The 25577-nt window shown below is 36.4% G+C and overlaps 5 protein-coding genes across 5 annotated transcripts; 3 read left to right on the top strand and 2 right to left on the bottom strand.

The window, feature by feature from the left end:
- Positions 1 to 1407: 1407 nt before the first annotated feature.
- LOC111795305 (uncharacterized) lies at positions 1408 to 5057 on the top strand. Its single transcript, XM_023677637.2, has 8 exons — positions 1408 to 1685; positions 2740 to 2820; positions 2897 to 2985; positions 3202 to 3276; positions 3371 to 3474; positions 4042 to 4272; positions 4359 to 4421; positions 4645 to 5057. The coding sequence occupies exons 1-8, from the start codon at positions 1563 to 1565 to the stop codon at positions 4746 to 4748; spliced, it is 870 nt and encodes a 289-aa protein (XP_023533405.2). The 5' UTR covers positions 1408 to 1562; the 3' UTR covers positions 4749 to 5057.
- Positions 5058 to 5837: 780 nt separating this feature from the next.
- Positions 5838 to 7983, top strand: LOC111795304 (pantoate--beta-alanine ligase). Its single transcript, XM_023677636.2, has 4 exons — positions 5838 to 6578; positions 7128 to 7241; positions 7318 to 7449; positions 7640 to 7983. The coding sequence occupies exons 1-4, from the start codon at positions 5994 to 5996 to the stop codon at positions 7754 to 7756; spliced, it is 948 nt and encodes a 315-aa protein (XP_023533404.2). The 5' UTR covers positions 5838 to 5993; the 3' UTR covers positions 7757 to 7983.
- A 586-nt stretch (positions 7984 to 8569) lies between these two features.
- On the bottom strand, positions 8570 to 11196 carry LOC111795306 (vesicle-associated membrane protein 722). The gene is made up of 5 exons (XM_023677638.2): positions 10908 to 11196; positions 9933 to 10074; positions 9692 to 9812; positions 9439 to 9501; positions 8570 to 8949 (listed from the first exon to the last, which is right to left on the bottom strand). The coding sequence occupies exons 1-5, from the start codon at positions 11095 to 11097 to the stop codon at positions 8806 to 8808; spliced, it is 660 nt and encodes a 219-aa protein (XP_023533406.2). The 5' UTR covers positions 11098 to 11196; the 3' UTR covers positions 8570 to 8805.
- Positions 11197 to 13759: 2563 nt separating this feature from the next.
- LOC111795251 (BSD domain-containing protein) lies at positions 13760 to 19460 on the top strand. The gene is made up of 5 exons (XM_023677556.2): positions 13760 to 14726; positions 15566 to 15998; positions 16158 to 16240; positions 16366 to 16463; positions 19040 to 19460. The coding sequence occupies exons 2-5, from the start codon at positions 15815 to 15817 to the stop codon at positions 19188 to 19190; spliced, it is 516 nt and encodes a 171-aa protein (XP_023533324.1). The 5' UTR covers positions 13760 to 14726; positions 15566 to 15814; the 3' UTR covers positions 19191 to 19460.
- A 382-nt stretch (positions 19461 to 19842) lies between these two features.
- Positions 19843 to 22452, bottom strand: LOC111795250 (cyclin-dependent kinase inhibitor 3). The gene is made up of 3 exons (XM_023677555.2): positions 21819 to 22452; positions 20283 to 20486; positions 19843 to 20199 (listed from the first exon to the last, which is right to left on the bottom strand). Exons 1-3 carry the CDS (start codon positions 22253 to 22255, stop codon positions 20130 to 20132), a joined length of 711 nt encoding a protein of 236 aa, XP_023533323.2. The 5' UTR covers positions 22256 to 22452; the 3' UTR covers positions 19843 to 20129.
- Between the last annotated feature and the right edge of the window lie 3125 nt (positions 22453 to 25577).

The following is a 25577-nucleotide window of genomic DNA, read 5'->3' on the forward strand; positions in this document are numbered from 1 at the left end:
ACAAGCATCTTAGGACAACTGAGCTTCACATCTGCCTTCCCTTTTCACTACGTGAATCTTTTCGGGTTTTCGCAGGTCAAGATTGAGATCATAACAGGCATCTTAGGACAACTGAGCTTCATATCTGCCTTCCCTTTTCGCTACGTGAAACTTTTCGGGTTTTCGCAGGTCGAGATTGAGATCATAACAAGCATCTTAGGATAACTGAGCTTCACATCTGCCTTCCCTTTTCACTACGTGAATCTTTTCGGGTTTTCGCAGGTCGAGATTGAGATCAGAATAGGCATCTTAGGACAAGTATCACTCATTTAGATGTTTCATTCTTTTCTTTTGAGTTCAAGCAATTTTGGCATTTCTTCTTTTCTGAAAATTTGTGAGAGAAAGACTAAACTTGCTTTACTTGGGAGGAATCAAAGAACCATTTTGGCATCTTTTTTAAATCACATCATACTGGCTTCAAAAGAAGCCGGCAACTCACAGAAACCATTGGGAAACGATATTCATCAATGCTATCCTCATCCTCAGTCTACTAATAGATGTTTGTGTGAAATTCCATGTCCGTTTGAAATGAGAACAAAACATTTCTTATAGGTGTGTAAAAACCTCTTTTTAGTAGACGTGTTTTAAAATTGTGACACTGATGACGATACGTAATGAGTCAAAGTGGACAATATCTGCTAGAGGTGGGCTTAGGACGATTACAAATGCTATCAAAGCCCGACACTAGGCAATGTGTCAGTGAGGATGTTGGGCCTTAAGGGGTGGATAGTGAGATCCCACATCAGCAGCGGGAGAGGGAAACAAAACATTCGTAATAGAGGGTGTGGAAACTTCTCCCTAGCCGCGTTTTAAAATTGTGAGGCTGACGACGATAACAAAGTGGACAATATCTGCTAGAAGTGGGCTTAAGACGATTACAAATGCTATAAAAACCAGACACTAGGCAATGTGTCAGTGAGGATGCTGGCCCTCAAGGGGTGGATAGTGAGATCCCACATCAGCAGCTCGAGAGGGAAACAAAACATTCGTTATAGGGGGTGTGAAAATTTCTCCCTAGCGGCTGTGAGGCTTAGAATGATAAGTAATGGGTAATAACTATAATAGTTTTTTTTGGTTCGTATACAGTAAAGATATTTTGATTTTTTTTAAAATTTAAATGTATTAATGAAAAATAATTTCATCTAGTAATTTTAAAATAAATTATTAATAATTAATTATTCAAATAATTTGAGGCCCACAATCTAATGGTTGAAAAAATAAGTAAAATCTAAACCGTCGGTGCAGTTTACGCGCCAAATTTGCAAATAATGTTGCACCAAAAAAAAAAAAAAAAAAAAAAAAAAAAAAAGGAAATTGTGGAACCTGGCGAACCGATTTCGTCTGTAGTTTAAAAGGAAAGTGAGAAAAATTCAGGGGTTTTAGCCTCCTTTCCCCCATTTCTTTCTTCCAGCTCAAAACCATACACAAACACTCACACTCAAGCTTTCTCCCCTTGCCCGTTAGGGTTCCTGATTTCTTCATCTTCTTCCCTCTTTCGCTTCCCGCCGTGCTGAAGCACTGCCATGGATAGATACCAGAAGGTCGAGAAACCTAAGCCTGAATCTCCGATAAACGAAAATGAAATCCGCATCACCAGCCAAGGCGCTATCCGAAACTACATCACTTATGCTTCCACCCTACTGCAGGTACCATGCCACTGTTTCTTTGATTGATTCTCATTATCTATTGTATTTCATTTCGTCTTTTGTTGGAGTATCTTTGTTTTATTCTTTCTACTGATTTTTCGTAATGCTGAATCTGTCTTATGAGGTTAGGTTTCTGAGTGTGGATTGTGGATACATGAGACGTATTAGTCAAGTTTTAGGAGATTTTCTTGGTTTCTATTAGTTTTTGCATTTTCTTTTTGTAATGTCAGTCGGCATTTGTTGAGTTGGTATGTTGCTGGTGTATTGATTTCTTTTCTTCTACTTGTGACTTCTGAGGGATGTTTGCTCGCTGGCTGACGCTTTGCCGTAATTTGCATTGACTGTGAAAGTGTCTGTTAGTTTAATGCACGAGTTATGGTACATCGTAATCTGCGACAGCTCGTTTGATGTCATCAGTTCTGTTTGATTATCTACAGTTCTTATAGTTTTTTCTTCTAATTTTTCGTGAATTTGTAGTTTCGGTATTATTTTCTTATAAGAAGAAAAGATACAGTTGAATCTATGCTTTATACTGTATTCTCAAATCGAGTTATTATGTTAGGTCATCGATCATGTGGAGCTAGGTGTTTCTGTATTAACTTGACGTGATTTTTGGCTCAGGTTTCTTCCGGTTGTATACATTTTTTCAATATGTAAATTGACCGTCAAGATACATTACGTTATTGTTTTTCTTATAAAAAGAATCATATACACTACAGCTCATGTTCTACAATGTAATATCATGGAGTCTGGTGTTTCTTTATTATATTGGCTTGATTTTTTGGATCATAGATTTTTTCAATTTGTATATTTCTAATTTTTTATTAGAAGAATTTAATTATTAATGTTATTCATGGGATCAAGTTTAATATTCCATTGTTATATGTGCAATTAGTTGATGATTTCAATTGCTATTTTTTTTATTCAGGCTAGACTTGGATTGCAAAGCTTAGCTATATTTAATTGTTTATTCAGACATATCTAAGCGTGTTGCTCAAGTGAGAATGTACCTTTTATGTTTTGGTTTAATATATCACATTTTTCACTCATCCAGGACAAACGTGTTAGAGAGATAGTCTTGAAAGCCATGGGGCAGGCAATCAGTAAAGGTGTTGCCATTGCAGAAATTTTGAAGGTTTGAGTTCTTTACGTTCTGCAACTGTGCATGTTTAATTTTTTATACTCAGCAGGCCAGTTTCATCCTCTAACAGAAGCGAACTCCACGATTGCATCAAGAAACTTCCATCAGCTCAGTGAGCATAACTGATGTATGGGAACCTATTGAAGAAGGCCTTATACCGTAAGTGTTTTAATATCTAGGATTCTCTGTTAATTGCCTAATAATGACCTATGCACTTCTTGCGGGTTGGTTTCTTTATGCTTGTATGCACAACTTTGCATTGTGTGGCTTCGTACTCTTTAGTTTGCAATTGCAGATTTTCTTATTGCTGCGAGTATGTAGCTTTATCATACTGTTCTGCAGATGTTTAACAAATAATCTCTGAGATATCTGCAGTGTGGAGATGACTCGCTATGTCTCAATGATATCAATTACCTTATCAAATCGAGAGCTAAATAAAAACGCTCCTGGGTAAGATAATCTAGTCCTTAATGTACTGCTTTCCACTTTTTGTGCTGAAGTTTCTTTACGAGTATTTAAGAATAAAAAATGTTATTATTTGTAGGTACCAAGCTCCACATGTTGTGGAACAGCCAAAGCAACAATATAATCTGCAGCAGCAACAACAGCCAAGACAGTCTCGTCCTTATTACAATGCTATTAATGAAGGTGATAGTTCAGTCTGAAAACGATTTATTGTTAATTTGTGTAAATGTTATATCTTCCACCCTACATAGTGCAGCAACAATACATAAAAAAGGCATGGAAACAGAATCAAGATAATTTAAAATTCTTGGGATCCACCATACGTCATTTCGTAAGTAAAGAAATCAAATATTTAAGGTTTAAATCTTCTTGAGCTTCCAGTATCTCATTACCAACCTTCCCTTAAAAACGGGCACCCATACCCCCCCGGGGGGGTTGATCCCAGTGAATTTGGGCCTTGGGATGTTAGGGCAGGACTAGATGTTGGTTGAAGGTTTGAGATACTGAGTGGGAATCTATAGGAAAGGAATCAATTGATGTTACTGGAGAATAACGTAGTTTCATACAATAAGCACAAACCACACAAATTTCCCCCCGAGATTGGCCACACCCAATCGATTCTAATTCATTGGGAAGGTCAAGTCTGTGCCTGGACAATCTATAAACAATGTTAAATGGAGACTGAATTATTAACTGTTGGATTATGGTTCTCTCATACTTGAACTCTGAGACATTCCTGCACATTGGCAGATCCATATGGCCAAAGCCGAGGTCGTGGTAGAGGGAGGGGACGTGGTTGGGGCAGAGGTGGATATGGAAACTACCAAGGAGGATATGGAAACTACCAAGGAGGATATGGCAACTACCAGGGTGGATATGGAAACTACCAGGGTGGATATGGCAACTACCAAGGCGGGTCTGGTAACGGCCAAGGCGGGTCTGGTAACGGCTACCAAGGTGGATCTGGCGACAACTATCAAGGTGAATATGTTTTCCTCTTTCATTTTCATGCACGCTAATCCTTGAGTACAGCCTAATATATAGTTTCTATTTTTTTGTCAACATAGATAATGGTGGGTACTCAAACTGGGGTAGAGGAGGTGGGCGAGGCAGAGGTTGGGCATATCGTGGTAAGTTTCTTTCTCAACTTTCTTTTTCTTTTCAGAATCGTTTGTTGATTAGTGAGGCCAGGTAACTGTCATTTTGCGGACTTCGTTGATGTTTGGTGCCACCAAATTATTGTTAAGCTCTCGTGATCTTTACTTTTAAGATTTCTTAGAACAGAGAGATGAAACAATGATGTGGTTAGTATGGATCGAGTTAAGTTGTTTGAATCAATTGCATTCCTTTCAGGATCTGGCTATGATAGAGGCAGAGGGGGTAGGGGTTACATTCGAGGTCGGGGGCGGATGGGTGGACGAACAAGGGGCGGTGGTGTCGGTAGAAACCAGGCTTAGTTAAAAAGTTATTCGTTCTTTTTACTTGAGCTAAATGCTTTGCCTTGGCCAGTAAGATGCTTTTTATCTGAATATAATGTTTTTGATAGCGTGGAAATTTGGCTTCTTAGAGCGCTGTTGAGCAGTAGTTTCTTCTTTTGCCTGTGGTATGTGGTGGGCAAGGTTGTTTTTGTTCATGTTTTGCATTTAGCTTTATAAGAGCAGTCAGTTCGGTTCATTCACAGTGTAATTTGTTTTTTTTTTTTTTACCCATACGTTTTCCCGTACCTAGCATCTTTTTGCTATTATTATTGTATTCTTTTCTACTTAGTTCATTTTTATTCTTTCTTTGTTTACACCCTTCCGAAAAATTAATCTTATTTATTTTGTGCCTTTCGAAGAAAAAAAAAAGAGGGGAAAAAAGTAAATAAAAATGATGTGGTAGAACCTAGATTCCAAATGAATGAAAACGTGACTAAACTGGTCTCGGTCACTCTTTGGGACGGAATGTAAGAGAGGAGATTCTCAAGGAAAAGGATCCAATGGCTTTGAAAGAATGAACGAGTTGTGGAAATTCGATGCGATGAATCTATGAAGTCTTGAGAAATATTAAGAAATATTAAAAGCGACTTTTTTAGGTAAAATATAATATAATTCAAAATATAGGTAAAGTATAATATAATTCAAAATATAGGTATTATTGGGTTTGTTTAGTTTTAAAACTTTGAAAAATGTGTAACAGGTCAATAAATATTTAAATTTTATTAATTAGTTTTCCGACTTAAAAAAAATATTTAATTTTTGAATTTTTAATTTTGTATCGAGATACATAAATAAATTAATACAAGTATTAAAGATACATGATTAAATCAATAAAACATGGAATTAAAGTTATTATATATAAATATATAAAAAAAAGAATACCTGAGATACATGAATAAATTAATACAAGTATTAAAAGATACATGATTAAATCAATAAAACATCGAATAAAGAATTAAAATTATTATATATACTAATAAGATATATAAATATATACAAAATATCCTTTAGAAAGAGTGAATAAATTCTAAGAATCATAGGTTTAAAAAAGACGTTATTAAAAATATTCATTCAGTAGTACCTTTTAAACCGCTTGAAGCATACGTGGCCTCGGCGTCATGGATTCGGATATCGATTTGGATCTCCCTCCAAATTCGATCACACAGAAAACCTTGATTTTGATCGACCAGTTCGAATCACTCTGAAATTGCGTTCCAATCTATTATGGCGGGGAAGGAGAAGCCGATGATAATTACAGACAAGAACCCGATGAGGACATGGACGAGGAGCATGAGATCCCAAGGCAAAACCATTGCCTTCGTTCCCACCATGGGATTTCTTCACGACGGCCATCTCTCTCTAGTCCAAGAAGCTCACAAGCACGCTCAACTCGTCGTGGTCTCAATCTACGTAAACCCTGCCCAATTTGCCCCTTCCGAGGACTTGTCCACATATCCTTCAGATTTCGACGGCGACATTCGGAAGCTCATGGCGGTTCCTGGAGGAATCGATGTTGTTTTCCATCCTCACAATCTCTACGACTATGGAGTCGAATCGGATTTGGATCGTGGCGCAAATGGCGGCGGTTCTGGTGGAAGGGCGACGGATTCTTGCCTGGAGGAGTCTGGTTCAGAGCATGAGACATGGGTGAGGGTCGAGCGATTGGAGAAGGGGATGTGTGGGAGAAGTAGACCTGTTTTCTTTAGAGGAGTTGCGACCATTGTTACCAAGTTGTTTAATATTGTGGAGCCTGATGTTGCAGTGTTTGGAAAGAAGGATTATCAGCAATGGCGGGTTATCCACCGGATGGTGAGTCTTTACTTTCGTTTGTTTCTTTATGGGATTGAAGAAGGTGAATGGTTTGATTTTGACATAATTCATTATTTGTCATCTGAATTTGATTGCTTAATTGTTAGATTTATGAACTTTCTTTGCATTCATCTTGACAGAGAGTGCTAAATCTCCGCTGTTTGTGAGACTATCTGCAAATGTTAAACTTGTTTTAAAGGGATAATGATCAATACCATTGATGAACTAGTAGCTTAAGTTCTTAATATGCAAGAAAAGCACTTAGGAGGGTCGATTTGACACTAATTCAAGCTCATAACCGATGGTTTTTTCTGTTTGCTTGCAATATAGCCTATAGGGTATGGCTTGAATTCATGACCCTTGAAGTTCATCATTAAGTTCTGATCTTGATAGTTTAAAATTTTGGGTTGGGCAGTCAGCCTCTTGGATGTTATATGTTTCTCTTAACTTCTTGGCTTATAATCGTTTGTTCTAGAGTTCAGCAGTTATTGGGTTTATTACCACTGATGAATGATGATAATATTTCTCATGACTTCAGCTCTTTTGTAGGTTCGAGATCTTGACTTTTCTATAAACATCGTTGGGTCGGAAATCATGCGCGACGCCGATGGTCTTGCAATGAGTTCTCGCAATGTGAGGCTCACACCTGAAGAAAGACAAAAGGTTTTCTCCATTACAGTGTCTACATATTGGCTTTGTGTCATTTATGATAGAATGAGTAATTGGGTTCTGTCCATAGGCATTGTCTATAAACAGGTCGTTGTCAAAAGCAAAATCTGCAGCAGAAAGAGGTGAACTTAATTGCAAGAGATTAAAGAACTTGGTTGTGGAAGAAATAGAAGAAGCAGGTGGGCGACTTGATTATGCTGAGGTGAGCCCTCCATGACTTAAATTAGGAACTCTTTCAGACATGAGCCTATATTTAGTCGAGTTTAACGTTACTTTAACCGTTATTAACTGCAAAAATGATAGCGTTATTTTTCAAAAACACCTTGAAACTTGAAACAACTAAGCAAGTTCAGTGAGAGATTGTTTCATATGGTTGTTGTTGTTGGGAGCAGATTGTGGAACAAGAGAGTTTGGAGGTGGTGGAGGAGATAAAGAGTCCAGTTGTGATGTTGGTTGCTGCCTGGTTTGGCAAAGTCAGGCTCATAGACAACATGGAAATAAGCATTTGAAGATGTAATGCTCATATGTGTTTAAGCTTATCTTAGGAGGAGGTGGCTTCTGAATTATGGCAAAGTTTTTAGATGCATAGATTACATTCTATTATATTCAAGAAACTTTTATTTTAAAGTTAATTTGATTAGGAATTAATATATTTTTGTGTGACGTAGTAAATTATGTTAATATTATTAATTGATTCGAAATGAAAGTTATGTAAGCTTCCAATTTTTTACAACCACCTTCTAAATTTGTCTTCTATTTTTATGAAAAAAGTTCCTCAATTTCATTTTTTTAGAGCAATTTTGAAGTTCAAAGGTTAAACTTTTTGAAGTAAAATTCTTTGTATACAGAAATTAAGGCTCTCTAATTGACTTATGGCCTTGCACCAACATGCTGACAAGAAAAAAACACCAATCAAATGATTCGTTACCTTCTGTGGGTGAGACGATAAGTTTTGTAAAATCCAACAGGCATGAATGTTGGTCTTGAACCTATTCATCTCGGGGAGAAGCAATAGGTAGGGCATGGGCAATAAAAGATCCTTTTCCACAGCCGTGGTCCAGAGGTGTCGTAGCCACAAAAGCTACCTATATTATATGGGCATGGCTTAGCTAGTCGTTGGATTTACATACTACAACAAATACCGGGACCAGTTGCAGCATCGACTCGACAAGGTTTATCGCAATTAGGTAAGAACTTAGTCAGTAGTCAAGTCAGGACACAGTAAACAACCCTTTGCATCCCTTACATTTTAGAAAATGCAGGGATGAGGCTGTCAAATCTCGCATGAAATTGAACCAAAAAAAATGTGCCTAAACCATGTGTTATTCACAACCACGTGTTTATTATTATTTAGCAAACAAATGATCTACTTCCCTTTCAGAATGTCAAAAGAATATAACCACACAGCACAACCTATACAAAGCAGAGTCCTTAGGTATGTATGGATAAGAGAAACATGGATACGAAAGATCTGTACAATAAACAAGCAACGTATGAAACTGTCCGAGTAAGACTGATACCATCACCAACATCCTAATGCTGCAAGGGGGAGGATTCATCAACATTTGAAGCCCCCACAGACGGACAAAATGATTATCAGAATCAACGCGATTACGATCGCAAGAACTATCAGCTTTATCTTCATGTTCTGATACCACATCTTTCTCCTCATTTTGGTTCCTTGCTGTCTAAAATCTTGTGCCTGCGTGTTAATAAAATTGTGTCAATTCATGGTAAGATTGTGTATTTCCTCTTTCGAAAACGTAATTCACTGTTTTTAAGACAATGAATTATGTTAAAGAGGGAGAATGTAAACCCCCCACAATGTCAATAATCCATCGGAATTACAGAACCGACCCCATAGCTACATCCAGCATGATACTACGACACGAATAAGCCAAAAGATTAAAAGAAAAATAAAACTCAAATGCTTTATGATGTTGGTGCCCACTCACACGTTTTGAATTCAATGCCCCTTTTCTTGAAATACATAGCATAGTAACAGATTCAATTTTTCCACAACTAGCAGAGTGTTGAGGCAAACAAATATGCTATATTTAAATGCTATTCATGAACTAAATTTCCTCTAATTCATACAACATCTATACTCATGCATCATACAGAATAATGTATCATTTCTAGATCACCAATCATAATTTAGCTGGGTCAAGCAAAAGGATCTGACAGTGACCTGAGATCGAAGGTTTTCTGTCTTATCCACCAGAAGCTCAATCTTCTCTCCACGATCAAGAACCTGTTAAAAGAACAATTAGGAAGTAGTCACAATATTTGCATATCCATCAACATAAAATACAATCGAAAATTAAATCAGATAAAATGCTACAAGAACAGAGGAAGGCATTTCCCTAAATTTGAAGATCGAAAGGAAAGGAGGAATGCAATGGCCGTAGGTAGTAGGCGGTAGACAACAAAATTTCTTTTACCTTCTCAATGTTCTCCATCATTACTCCTTTGACTTCAGAAACCTGTGCTTTCACTTTGGCAACCTTACTGATCTCCTCTGGGTGCTCCACACAATACTGCATATGCTCCTTCAGTTTAGACCTATATAAAAATTATAGTTATTGGAATCAAAATCCTGGTAATGCTACATTCGTTCTTACATATATATAGTGTTAGATAAGAAATAAGGGAGCATTTATTTAATAATTCCCAGGTCCGTACCCAAATTCTTTGTTCAGGCTATTGGCAGTTGCTGTCATGGCCTTCCCACCTCCATATCTCTTCACGAAATCCTCACATACTCGTTCAAGGAATGCAATAGGGATCTGTCTGCCAGCAGCCTCAACTGCAACCACACAGTAAGCTGCAAAGTGAAAGAAATGGAATCGATTAGATTTACTCATGTAAGTGTAGAAACAGTAAGGGGGATGAGAAAACACAGAGGTCTTTAGGATCCAAATTCAGTCGCTCAAGAATTTGAAGCATAGTCTTTCTCGTGGAAGCACAAATATATCGATGTATATGTTTTATGATTAGATAATACAACTTTATTGTATTGCATGCTTTTCCAAAACTAGACAATCTTGTTTCATCCAAAACTAAATAATCTTGTATTGTATGCCATTTCGTCATCATATACAGAGGCGGTTGTAGTTTCAAGGCTCTAGAAACATCGGTACGATGACCGAGTATTCGAATATCACGTCTGCAATAGTTCTTTCGCATTAACTAACTCAAGAAACAAGTTCAAAAAATAAAAGCGAAACAAGTCTCCACAACCAGCTAATAAAACGATGTCCAAGTGGAATATTTAAAGAACTCGTTCAAGAATCGACCAAGGAATTTTCACGATCATGCTTTCAGATACATAAAATCTTTCAAAATGGAATGATAGTTATAGAACTGGATCCTCCATTAATGATCTCAACAGCGTATTACTAAACGATTCTTAAGACAGTAGTTTCCTATAACAACGCGAAAGCGTTTAACACAGCAGACAAGAATCGCATCCGAGGCAAATATCGATACAAAAACACACTAAAACTGACGACAAGAATCAGAAAGAATCGCATAAACATACATACATAACAGTTGTTCCAGATATAGCAATAAACAACCAAGAGACAAAAGCCATGAAAACCGTATGAAAAAGGATGCAATCGAAGTAAGTATTGAAGAGGAGACGGAGAAAGTTACTGAATCCATTATCGACGAGATAGTTGAAGGTATGTCCATCGCAATTGTAAGTGAACTTGTTATTGGTGGCAGGAAGCTTCTGGAGGCACTGCGAAGCTATAGTGGTGAAATTCCCGGTGAACTCCGTGTACTCTGCGAGAATCACAGTACCGCGCGCAACAAAGCTGTAGATCAAGGATTGCTGCCCCATGGAAGAAGATGAATCTTGCCCTAAATGAAACCAGAGGAGAGGGAAAATGGATAGAATAAGAAGGCTTCGCTTCAATGGGAAGCTCGAAAAGTTGGCATGACTGCGTTCTGCGAGTTAGTTGTAGCTACCCTTGATCACATCAAAAATAACGGAAATGCCACGCTACATTTTAAAACAAAATTAACTTATAATTAACCATTTTTAGAAAAAATTAATAAATTAAAATATGATTAGTATGGCACTTTTAGTAATTTAAGATATTTAAAAATATTTTAAAACAAATTAATTAACAAAAAAATGCATTAAAATTAAAATACTTACAAAATATATTACTAAAAAAGGTATAAATATATATTTATTGTTTTTCAAACAATATGATGACGTGGAAAGTTCGTTTCGACACGCAAAACGCGGCAAATGTGATTTTCAACCTTGGCTAATTAAACGCAGCGTTTTGACCGCTAAACAAATTTGGTAGCTTTATAATTAAAAATTAATTAATTTTTACATTTTAAAATTAAATTAATATTTGATTAGACAGGTGTGAATAATAATAATAATAATAATAATAATAATAAAAGTATATCACGTGGTAAATAAGATATATTTTTAACTTGCCTCAATTGGTCCAAGTTGAGATTAATTAAGAATTTAATATTGAAATTAAATGTTATAAATGTAAAATTAGTCAATAGGCATATATGCAGATTTCAAAGTGGGGAAAGAATAAAGAGATTTAATATTAATACGATATGTGAATATTTATATGGCTGGAAAATTCATATTCTATATATATTATATGCTTTTTTTTTTTTTTTTTTTAATATTTGATTCTTTATTTCAAAATTAAAAATGCTCCTTTTTCTTCCTTTTCCCATCCGACAAAGGGAACTCGACTTACCTTTGTTTATTTTTTGTTTTTACTTTAAAAAATGGCCGACCATTTTTTAATATTTATATATTTAATTTGTTATTTTTCTTTTCCTTATAAATATATAAATAATATGTTAATTATACTTTTTTAATGTAAGTCGTACATTCCAAAAGCATGAATATTATATTTTTATTCAACTATGAAATTGGGGATATTACAAAATTGGATTAAAAAATTAAAATTATAGTGTGGTGAGGTAATTTGCATTTCCACCTTTTGCAATTATCAATTTAAACACATTTTCTTAGTTATTATTATGATAAATATATATATATATATATTGCAAATATAGTGTATAGTTCGTGTTATATGTCACAGCCCTATTATGTGTTAGACGAATACAACTCTCTATGATATTGTCCAATTTGAGCATAAGCTCTCATGACTTTGCCTTGGGCTTCCCAAAAAAATCTCATTTCAATGGAGAGTGTATTATTTGTTTTTGGGCTTCCCCAAAAAGTCTCATTTTCAATGGAGAGTGTATTATTTGTGTTATAAACCCGTGATCATTTCCTAAATTAGCCGATGTGGGATTTTTCATCATCCAACATTATGAATAGAGTAGCTTGTGATGCTCACGTCGAAATAAAGCAAGTTGGTGACCCTTAAGTGACACCCATTTGGGTATGCGAAGACCAATATAGAATGATGTCATGATGCGACCGAAGATGACGGTGCATCATCCAACACACCATATAAACATGTATATTGAAGAGAAACGAGACATAAACAAGATAGGGACAATGAATTTGTCGTGAGCGTGTTAAGATCACAACACTACACAATTGAAAAAATACGACCGTGACACTATGGACAAATTATTAGCACTATATTAGAGAGAAAAAAAAATGGTAAATATGATATTTATTGTTATAAAGTTAATTTTGCAAAATTTATAACAAAAAAGTATATAATAAATTAATTTAAAAAAAACATATATATACAAGAAATTGGAAATGAAAAATAGGTTATGAGTTGAAAGGGACAATTGAGGGGATGATAATAGGACCACTGATGATCCAAAAGAGTGAAAAGGAGTTAATGGTAATTAACCATTGTTTGGTTCATTTCAGAATTTCAGCACCTTTCCATTTAATTCACACCCGCACGTCAAGTTAGCTTTGGTTCTCAGACAAATTTAATGTGCATCGAATTTCAAATCTTCTCTGTTTTTCGCTTTGCCCCTTTTTTCTTCTCTCCTTCTCTCATGGGTATTTGAACCCTTCAAACCTTTTTCAGAGGCCTAATTTTCTTCAGATCTTGCATGGCCACAGCAAGCAGTTCAAGTTCGCCAAATTCTTCTAGTTCTCGTAATTTAATTCCATTTCTTACTCTTCTCTTCGTATTTCTCACTGCCGTCGTGCTCGGCAGCCCTTCCATGGCTGCCTCGGAGTCGCAGACACGTCTAATTCCACATTCCTTGAACAATCCGCCGCGAGAACATAGGTTGGAGTCGGAATCTGGCGGACGAAGTCCGAGAGACGATCGTCGACTTGAATCTGCGGTTTTCGAGGTTACGAGCGGAACGAATCATGTTTTGAACAATCCGCCGCGGAAACAGAGGTCGGACTCGGAGTCCGGCGGGCGAGGTAGGAGAAACGATTGCGATTCCAAAAGTCCGCCGCGACAACAATCGTTGGACACGAAATCCGGCGGCCAGCGGAGAGACGATAGTCGATTTGAATCTGCGGCGCACGAAGTTCCGAGCGGGCCGAATCCGATTTCGAACTAGTTGAAACATAGCTTCGTCAATCGGTGCGGTTTGAGCGGATATCTTGAAGTCTTTTCTCTCTGTAAATTAATGACGCTGGAGGTTTGGTATTTGACTTGCGCTGAATTTTCATCTTCCTGTAGATGCAGATTAACGACTGAGTTCGCCATTGAAGCTTCTCTCGTACACTGCTCTGCATCTCCATTTTTAATCTTCCTTTTTCCTTCTCCTCCCATGTTTTTGTGTGGTTTTTGTTTCGTAATTCATATATAAACATATACAGAGTTATACTCTCACAAATATTTATACTATAGATTGCGAGGAGAAGATTATCGTTAAACGAAAACATATTCTACAACTAGTTTTTTTGAAATACTTCTTGATCCAATATCTCGATTGATAAGATGTTTAAATATAGTTTTTGATCTTTTGCTTTCTCACAAATTCTTCTGTTTAGAATTGTTAGTTAGATTTGTTCATCTCTCAAATATTTTCCTAAAGCTTTTAATGGAATTTGTTGATAAATGTTACTAAGCTCACATTTAGCGTTCTTCACGTCTTGCTTTTTGTTTTACTCTGACCAGGTACAATGCTTTAAGATTGTCCATTTCATTCCAGTTTTGATCATTATCTTTAAAACTTTATGCTAAATTAGAAGTCATAGATCTTTAATATTTTCGTTACAATTATAATATTTTAATTAAAACTTTATGCTAAATTAGAAGTCATAGATGTTTAATATTTTCGTTACAATTATAATATTTTAATTAATCGAGTTTAGTAGGATAAAATTGTCTGTGTTTGATTAGATAGTGCCCGGTGGTGGGGGAGATGAAATTTGTATTGGAAGATTTTCAGGTGCATGTGGTGCTGAAATCCGAGACGTCTGATTGGAATCAATGCTGATAGATGGAGGGTCCGGATTGGCAGGTGGGGTAGAGGTGTAAGATATGTCTGTACTGCGGCATGCAGCAGATTGAAGCAGTAATGGCCTTTTGTTTTTGGGCATTTGTCTTTTGCTTTGTTTTGCTTTGTCCTCCCCTTCACAACTAAAGCTAACGCCCAGTCTAGCGGTGACATAGATTACTCTTTCCTATTATTGGATTCTCTCCATCTCTCCCTTCCCTCTCCTCATTTTTAATGGATAGTTTCTATATTTTCGAGCTTACTAGAAAGTATCTAGTTAGCGAGAGTTAGGCCAGACTCGAGCTATAGAGGAAAATATCATGTTAGAGAGAGTCGAGACCAAACTTGAAGTCCTGGTTAAGCGAAACTGAGGACATACAACAAAGAACAGAGCATTCTCTATCACAAATTTGAAGATCTACGTGACCAAATTTTCCTGTTCAATATCTTGCTTATCTGACATGGCATGAAACACCGACCCTGCACTTAGAAATAGTAATCTTTGAAAAACGCATTCGAGCTAATGATAGAGAAAGAACACTTTACGACTACCTCAGATTGTAACCAACCTCACCAATTTCACATTAGAAGTATATCGATTTTTGCTCAATAACTAAATAATTTTGTTGGTAAATATGCATATTTGATCAGGTATTCATAAATTTTATATTTAATTATTTTAAAAAAATAGACTTACAATAATATTCTTAACGTTGTATTGTTTTAATCTACAAATTATTGTAGTCTGCATGACTCTATAATGAAATTAAGTCATTAATAGAATTTGTTGTAACCAATTTAAATATAATTCAAGAACGTATGGTTATACGTGAGGTATGAAAATTTGGAACTGGAGGTAAAATACGATAATTTTGAGCTTAGTTGAGGATTCTTTAAATATAATATAATTACCGCAGGAGCACATTTGGAAATTCGGAGCTCCTTCCGCCAGAACACAACGGAATCCGAGTTCAATTCCCTAGCCAACAATGATCCATCATCATCTTCCTGTAATCTTCTTCTGCTTTCAATTCCCTAAAAGCCAATACAGCTTGCAGCAGAAGGCAAAATTTTAGTTGGTTTTCGATGTTATTTCACATAGGATTCTTATCTTTTTGATTTGGCGCTGCGAAGAGTAGGAGCAGGTCCAGATCAAACTACGAAAAATGAGCTTGTCTTCTTGGTTTCGACGGAGACTTTTGAGGCAAATCGACCAGTTTACCGAAAGTTCGATTCCCTTGCGGAAATCCGATGGGGAGAAGGAAGAGCAATTCCATGGAGTCACAGACGCGTTGATCGAATTTGTCAAGTCCTTCACCATTGAAACCTTCAAGAACTTTCCTCTTCAAGGTATCTCGCTGTTCCTTCTCTATAACCTTCAATTCCAGTAGGTTTTTAAGTTCTGTTGGATTCTTGGAGGGTTTTTTTAACAGCTGAGGAGATTTCAGTTTTGATATCTTCGTTTTAGTTTATTGCTGGATTTGATTCGCAATTTGGATTTGTGTTCAGATGAAGGGGAAGCACTTTGTGGTGATCAAAATCTCTCGGATTGGCAGGAGCGACATGCCGTTCTTGTGCTGTCCAAAGTCAAGGTTCGTTTCTTGGTATTCATGTACAAATGATTTCGAACCTGTTCAAATAGAACCCTAATGTGGTTGGGCTATGTGATTGTGAAGCCTATCAAAATTGAACTGTCAATTCTTTTCTCATTTTGAAGGAAATTTCCCAACTCAGATATAAGCTCTGCCCTGGACATTTGAAGGAACACCAATTCTGGAAAATATATTTTGCCCTTGTCAAGAGCCTGGTGGTTGAGTAAGTCCTATTGTTTCCATTTAATTCTGTTTAAAATGTGGGCTTTTCATTATATTATATGATCCAAGTAGTCGTTTTGTGGTTCTTAAGGTATGCTTGTTCGCCCATGTGTGAAAGTTCATGGAGTTTCAATATTTTTTTCCATTTTCTTGTAGAATCTTTTAGGTTTTAGGCTTAGTTTCTGTGTCTCTTGTATGAAATATAATTTCTTTTTTGCTTTCCACGACTTTCTGTGACATTAGAGATATGTGTTCTTGTGTAAATACTTGTTTGTAGTTTTTAGCAGCTGATTCAGTACAATGTTTGGAAGTTTGTTCCGCATCACTAGAACGTCGTACCTCCTTTCTGTTGCTTTTTAGAAAAGGATATTATTTTAGAAAGAAGAGTTTGTCTTTTAAGATGTTTGGTTATTTAGTTATTAACTTTCTGTGAATGGTAGAGAAATCAGAGATGTGTTCATTAGTTTGTTCATAGGGCTCATTCCAATGTGCAAACACTTGTCTTGTTTACAGTTCCTCCAATTTGGTTCAGAGCTATAGCTTGAACTTGTTTGTGCATCAACAGAAGTCGTACCGCTACCTCCCTCCCCTATCTATCACACATCATGTATGTATAGCCATGTCAGAGGAAGGAGAGGACATCCAGAGTTAGTTTAACTATAATACAAGGAGAATAAGTATGCCTCGTGAGTAAAGTTGTTATTGTTGGACCTATTGGGTCCATGAGGGGAGCAAGTAGAATGTTGGACCATGTTTTGTAAATGTTGTAGTTATGGAACGAGGTAGCATGCATATGATACAACGAGTACAAAGTCAAAGCCACATTCCTCTTAAAAGCATGTTTTTCTTTTGTATTTGGTTTATTTTTCCTGTTCCATTCTACTTGATCCTATTTAACTAGTATCATAGCTTCATCTTGGATCATGCCCAAAGGGAGAAAAAATGGACACCAAAGTGCATATGGTGGAATCCAGATTGGAGGCAACTTAGGAATAGGTAAATAGGATTTCAATGTTAGAGTAGGGTTCATTGGAGGAGATTTATCAAATTTTGCACTAGAAGAAATTGGTGCGGACAACATGAAACCCTTGGTGTTTAATGACGGAAAGGAAGGCACGAGATTTAGCTAGGGGGTGATTTCGAAGGTGGGAAGATTATTAAGCTAGTAGTGTGATGGTGGGAAAATCTGGTGAGGTTCATTGAGATTTCGATCATGTGGAATTGATGAGGAGGGTGGATTTACTTCCATTTTTGTTTTCCTGGGACGGATTTTAATGGTTGGATATTTTGGGCATCCTGCAGCCATGAACTTAAACAGAGGAACTATAAATGATTTTGGTGGTGATACGAAAAATGCTGATGGACTTTGTAGCAAGTTTGAAGTCTGCCAATAGGAGTACCAGGTCTCTTGTGAGTTTTCAACTACCCTAACCTCCTCTCAATCGGAAAATGGAACAGTCCTTGGCCACTGAAAGGTATGAAAAGCTGGCTTTATGGAAATATGGTCCTTTCCAAAGTACTGAATGCATAGTGAAGGGAGGATTACTCAGTCACCAACCCACCTCATCTTGTTTTTAGTTTAAAGCTGGCCAAAGTGATCCCAGCCCATTACCATCACAGCTAGCTCTACATTAGATCAATACTTTAATTCCGGAGTCAGTTCTAGGAGACAGGTTAGAAGTTCGCATCCAATGTCTGGGTCAGTCACTTGAGGATGCAACCTGGGAACCCCATGAACTAGTACAGAATCAGAGTAGAAAGCAATCCACCTTCAAGACAAGGTGATAATTTGAACATGAGTGTTGATAGGAAGTCAGCCCTCCATATGCATTACCTAAACTAGCAGGAAAATCTTCGACCAGCAAGTTTGTTTTTGTTGGGCATATTGGTTTCTATGAGAGGAGACGGCTGAGTTTGGGACCATGTTTTGTAATTCTGTTTGCAACGGAATTGGGTCAAGGATACGGTGTAGAATAGGATGCAAATTAACTATGGAACTTTCAAGGAAGCCACAAGCCTCTCACATGTCTCTTTTTTCCCTTTTCCTTGTGCAATAGACTCTTCCTTTTACCTTGAATTCTACCAGCATGTGTCGAGGAGAGCAAGCTGAGTTTGGGACCATGTTTTATAATTCACTTTTTTGATGCTTTAAAGATTCTAACTTTGCAAGGACCGCTTCCAATTATTGCTAATGCTACACACAGATTTCTGTAGTGTAATTTGTCAGGTAATTTAGCTCAACGGTTTCATAACGGATTATGCCGAAAGCTCGGTAGTTCTATTTCCTCTTCCTGTACTGCCATTACTAGAACTTTATGATGTTAAAACTGTAAGACAAAAAAATTTGAACAGTTACCTTGAATCTGTTTCCCTATAACTTTTCGTTCGTTTAATCTTTATATTTGATGCTTCTGGTGTGCATAATATAGGCAAACATCTCGTAAATAGTCTAATTTCTCGGGTCATACCTGCACTTATTTTCTTCTTCCTCTGGAATTTCCGAAGATACTGTCTTAAATTACTCTCTACTTCTTTGCGCATTTAGCACGGAATTCAAGCTTTTGTTTATATTGGCAGATATGAACTGCGTGCAATTCAACTTGATAAACTTAGGAGGATGGCTTTAGGGAATGAGGGATCTTCCAACTGCACTTCATCATATGAAGTTGAAATGGCAGAGACGAATACTGCATCACATTTAGCTCCTGTAGGGCCACTAACTCCATAAAACCAAAGCATGCATTTTGGTATTTCAGGCTTAACAAGTTTAACTGTTGCCCATACTCATGATCTGATTTACTAGCTGATGAAATATTGAAGATGGTTTGATGCTTCCTTCTGAATCAACCAAAAAGTATCTTTAGAATTCCAACTGTGGCTGTACAAACCCAAGTTACAATAGAGACCAGAAAATTGTGATTGCATGACTTTAATACAGCTTTCCAAGAACATTTATATGTGATTGCATGAGTTAAATATAGTTTTCCAAGAGTACTTATATGTGATTGCTACACATTCTGAGAATCTGTTGAAATTTTGTTGTGTTATCCGGGGACTTGGAGCATTTAATGTGTAACGAAAATGACAATTCCTTGCGTTGAACAGAATTGTACTAAGCGTAGAATGCAGAGCCGTGCAATGACCCACGTGAAACTGCTAAGCATTGCATCGAAGTAAGTGCATGGGGGGGGGGGGGACAAGTTTATATATAGTATTTACATTTACATGATATATTATTTCATTTCATCTATCATTTCCTCTCTGCAAAGCTCCTCAGAATTTCTTCCAAATGAAGCCAAATAAGATTAAGATGGCGTAAGAACCAGAAAGAGAAATCATGTCTTAGTTTCAGATGGGTTATGATTAATGAAGACGATGGGTGGTGAAGAAACTTCATTTATTTTACTAATTTGAAAGACAAACTAACCCAGATATGGACAACTGGAACAGTTAAGATAACATTACAAATGACGACGAGAGACGCTTTTATGTACTATCCACCATTCTTCCAAATGTCTCTTCTAACTAAATATGGATTAAAAGCTGGTTGGTTAGTATGAGATATGCCCCAACTTTGTGTTTGCTATAGAGAGCTAAACTCATCCTGTGACCCCAAAATGTGCTTCTCATAGAGACGAGACACTTGAGAATCGAGATCATAGCTAACTTAGGGAACCACTTGCACCCATTCATATCGTCCTTGGAGAGGCATTTCACTTGCAAAGTCGAAGTTATACCTGCAGAAACCCACACTCCAACCATGAACTTGATAGTCACTTTCTAATCCAAGTATACATCACAAATAAATTCATTGGCTTACTTCTGAATAAACGTTGTTTGATGCCATAGCTCTTCTTGAGCAAAGAACTCCTCTATGTCATTTGCAGTAGGGATACTTTTAAGCAACTCCATCTCTACTCCTGAGTTGGTTGTATGTGAATTTGTCTCCATCCGGGTCGAGTATGATGTTGCGTTGGTGCTTGAATCTCTAACCAAGCTTCTATGTATTTTTTCTGCAGTGCCCCTACACAAGCATACCCTCAAATCATTGTACTTCAGAAGAGCTATAAAATACGCAAAAGGTACCAACTTGTAAAAGAAAAAAAGAACCCTTCTTAGCTCAATCAACTCAATTAACTAGTTCATGAGATTGCCTTTAAGAATACACTAATTGAACTCAGTTATCCTTTTTACGTTATCAAACAGTGTCTACTTAATCTAAAGCAAAACCAAAATTGAGAAAAGAACACACTACAGGGCATCGAATATCTTAAGGAATATGCCAGGTCTAATGGGACAAACTCTAATTTGGCTGGTAGTAAAAAATATGGCATGAAATAGATCTATAAGTTATAACTTCTTGTCACCTACACGTTTCAAAAATCAAAATATGCTCAGGCCCAAAATGACGACATATGCTGCAAAATTGTGGAAAGCTAATAACTATTGCAATCAGTATTCCCATAGGTAACTACCAACTTTATTTAATTCTTCCAATTTATTGCCAAAAAAGAAAACTCGCATTAAATTAATGCAAGCAGAACTCCATTTTGCCTCTTTGAGTTTCAGCCCAAAAGCTGAGGTAGAAACCAGAAAATTGAACCATTAAGTCAACAAGAAGAATAATAATAATAACGTTGTTCATGGCCAAGAAGAATTCAGGGATCTTGTCATCTAATGTAAAATAAATTAAATGGAATTAGCTTGATCACAACCCTATAAATAATAAATAACTTCGTGACCCTCTATCTAAAATTTAATAATCTACCGACCATCTTAGTAACCAAATGTTCTAACGTGAAATAACAAATAATTTTCTCGTGAGAATAATCGAGGTGTCCAAGCTGACTCGAACACTGACAAATATTTTAAAAAAACAGCCTATCCACTGAATATACCAACGAAACTCTTAAAAAGTCATATCTTACAGCATAACTAGCCTATCATGAAAGATACACTACAGCAACATATGGTAACAATGGAACGACAGGATGCGAAGTGGAAAGTGAAGTCACATATAGGGAAAAGGAACAGTACGAGAATAGTGATAGTCAAACAAGCAAACATGGTCACAGAGTGAGCCCATCCAGTTCAGTAGAAACCAATGCATCAATCCTATGAGCAAATAAATTGCCAAAGACATGTAAATAACAAAATAAGAAAAGGAAAAATCTGAGAAACCCATGAACTAGACAAATAGTTTTAACTAGTAACGAAGATCGCGACGAAATCGAGATTTGTCGGCAGTACGATAGCAATCAAAAAACAAAGGAAGAAATCACAGCCATTTTAAGCCATCACAAGCTAAAATTGAATTCAAACAACAACAATTCCAGAAAAGCTTCCGAAACCGTACCTATTATCACCTCCAAAATCCAGGCAGTTCTCGCCAAAATAATCCTCGAAATCCCTAGCATTTCCACTCCCTGTTTCCACACGAAGCTTCCTCTTCTCCGAACCCGAGTCCGCCAAATCCCGCTTCAACCGAGAATCATTAGAGGAACACTCACGACTCAAGCCATCTTCGCAACACTCGCCGTCCTGCTGCGCCTTATGCAGCTGCCGGAATACCGGAGGCTTTTCAAGTCGACGGTTGCGCAGCTGCAAGTAAGAAGAAGAAGATGCCGCCGCTCTAGGGCTCGAAACAGCGGCGGATTGAGAGAATGATTTGTTGAGGCGCTGTAGGGCACGGGTTTTAGCAGCTCTAGTACGGAGTCCCGGAGAGGACTGCGGTGAGACCTCCATAACTGCAATGCCGCCTGTAAGCTTCGATTTCTTCATGTACTTTCCCATAAATCAATGTGTGTGTGAGACCGAGAATAGGGTTTTCTGGGTTTTCTTCGTTCCGTTCTGATGGAACAGAGGAGAGAGAGAGAGAGAGAAGGCGCGAAGCTGCAAATGGAAGAAGAGAGAGAAAGAGAGGGAAGTTTGTAGGAAAAGGACGAGAGAGAAAGAGACAGAGAGCGCGGGAGAAGTAAATAGGAAAAGTTAGGGTTGGGGATTGGGGGAACAGTTCGCCTCTATTTATATTTTTCTTTTCTTTTTTTTTAAACAAAAACAAAATCTATTTTTAAATATTAAAAATAATATTAAAACTTTTTAATTTTATAAAAAAAAAATTATAATAAATTACTAACAAAGATAGTAATTTTATTAATTTAATTTTTTTTTTTTTTTGTTCCATTTATAACAAGTTCATTGACTTTCTCCTCCATTTCTCCGTTTTTTTTCTCCGGATCATTCTGCGATTCTTTCTTCTTCATGATCCGTTGAAGTTTCTATGTTTCTATGTAACGTGATTTGATTGATGCATTTGTCAATCTCTATTCATTCTATGTTCCACAGCCAAATTTGACATTTGGGCTTACTGAAATTGTGTTTAGATTTTGGAAGTAGAAATTTGATGTTTCTAAACCGTGTTTGAACTCTCTAAGAACGTTACAGTTGAGCATGAGATTTGTCATTTTCATACTTCTTGTTGGTTGCTCTGTTTTTAGATTACTAAAGGGTTGCAGATGAAGTGTTCGATCTTTTTACGCAATGAAATGAACTTGTGTTTCATTCTAAATTTCTGATCCTTTACTTGGATTGCTTTGAACAGACTTCTTGGTTTTAGTTTCACTCCGAATCTTGGTTTGAAATATTGCTGTCTTTCTTTTACATGTCTGGTGTTCTGACTCAAGCTCATCAGTCATGGCTTGATTTGACATGTAATGAATTAGTGATATTTAGTTTGGTTGTGGTTGACCTTAGCTGTGGCTTGGCTCGACAATGGAACCCATTGAAGGCATATGGTGTGTTGAGATTATGATGATATGATATGATATCTTGTGCTGTTCCCAAACATTCACAAATAAAAAAAAAAGTTCAAGCCCACTGCTAGTAGCTAGTGTCTTATTTAGACTTTTTCTTTCGAGCTTTCGCTCAACGTTTTAAAACGCAAATGCTAGGAGGAGATTTCCACACTCTTGTAATGAATGCTTTGTTCCCCTCCCCAACCAATATGGGATCTCACAATCCATTCCCTTCGGGGCTCAACATCCTCGCTGACACACTACCCGGTGTCCACCCCTTTAAGGCTCAATGTCCTAGCTGACACACTGCCCGATGTCTGGCTTTAAGACCATTTTTTGAATAATTCACACGAAATATTTCTTGGTTGCACAATGCTCCCATGTTAAACAAATTTCTCTTTGAACTTACCACTTATTCATAAACTCTCCGTGACATTGTCCACTTTAGTTCATGTTTTTGCTAATAAACTCTACTCAACACCCTGTATGATTTAGCATATATGCAGGGACTGGGCAGCAGAAGTTGCCTGATAAGATGATGAAAGCCCGCTCAGGGATGCTTGAGCTGATATGAGATAAAATTAATAGCATATTTGTTAGGAATCACGAATCTCCACAGTTGTATGATATTATCCACTTTAAGCATAAGCTCTCATGGCTTTACTTTGGGCTTGCCCAAAATGACTCGTACCAATAGAGATGTATTCCTTACTTATAAACCTATGATTTCGATGTAGGACTACTCTCCCAACAATCCTTAACAATATTTGCATCAATCACGGCGAATGCATGAATCTTATAGGTGAAATTTTGGAGATTAATTAAAAAACTTAGAAACATATTGAATATTATTTAAAGTTTTAATATCAAGTATAATTAACGGAAAAAAAACATGAATTATTTATCGATCCATGTTTATTCTCGGCACGTTCATATGTTTATAAGGGTATGGGTCCTAAAAAATAATGATCCCTAAAGGGACCCCACTAGGATGGTGGCAGTAGACAATCATATTCCATATGTTTTCTTTCATAATTATATTGTCCTTATCATTTTCAACCCTAACGTATATTTCCACCGACTTTCCTAAGAGTAAAAGTTGAAATCATAAAAACGTAAATAAAAAATCAACCTAACTCGACCCAGTTAGGTATCAAGACATTAGATGCACTATCGACCAGCACGTAGTGAAGGGTTGCCCAAATTTCTCGACCCAGTATCCTACACCTCGCGTTCATGATATCTCTATTCAGCTCGGCCTCAGAGACATGAGGATGCACTAATAACCGACACATAGTGAATGGTTGCTCAAGTTTTTCAACCCAATATCCTACATCTAGCGTTTATGATATCTATATTCAACTGTGTCTCATAGACATGGTCGAAGCACACCCAACATGCTTCTTCCACGACATGCTCTAGTCTCGGGTATCTTCCATAAATTACATAGATTAACAAATAAGGTATCGATGGTGAACGTTAGATTCTTTTTCGGTCCAACGAGCTCCAATTATCGATGGTGTCTTTTTAACCCTTTTGTTTGTTTGCTTTATGTCGTTTGACAAAGTGAAAAGAAAGAAAAGACGATGATGATTTATTTGGCTAAGTGCCGAAAGGAAAAATAATCCACTTTTTCATGTTGGCCTCTTATGTAAGCTTTGTTTATTTTATTCTCTCCTCCCCTTTATTTATTTATTTATATATATATTTATATATTTATAATTCCTCTATTTAAATAAATAAAAAAAAAAAAACAAAAAAATAATGTCTTCATGTCCTAGATTTTAGGGATACGGCCCAAAACTAAAAGACAAATCATTTTTATAAATTTTAATCACATTTCTTAATTATTCATATTTTTTTAATTAAAAAATTATTTTTTTAGAATATTATTTAAAAAATTCAGATTTAATCAAGATTTGTTATAAAATAATAAAAAGAAAAAAAAAACTCAACTTTTTAAAAAAGAAACAAACTTTCCATTTAGTAATGATTCAATGTATTTTTATTTTATAAAAGTAATTATTTTTGGCTCTTTGAAGAAAATACAAATTAATCTAAAATTTCATTAATTAATCAATAATTAGAATATATAATTAAAAACATTAGGATAAAAAATGGGAATTTTTTTGGTGGAAATTATATATTTAAAAAGAATAAAAAATGGGATTTTTTTATTATTAAATAAATCATTAGTTTAGGTTTGTTCATTGTAAGAAAAAAGTTTAAATGGGTGTGAATGGTAATTAGTAAAAAGTATGAGGACCTAAGTGATATTATGAAATTCTTGATTGACGATAAAGAAACAAAAGATATCAAGT

The sequence above is a fragment of the Cucurbita pepo genome, chromosome 5 (assembly GCF_057944985.1).
Source record: "Cucurbita pepo subsp. pepo isolate OVF chromosome 5, ASM5794498v1, whole genome shotgun sequence".
Taxonomy (NCBI): Eukaryota; Viridiplantae; Streptophyta; class Magnoliopsida; order Cucurbitales; family Cucurbitaceae; genus Cucurbita; species Cucurbita pepo.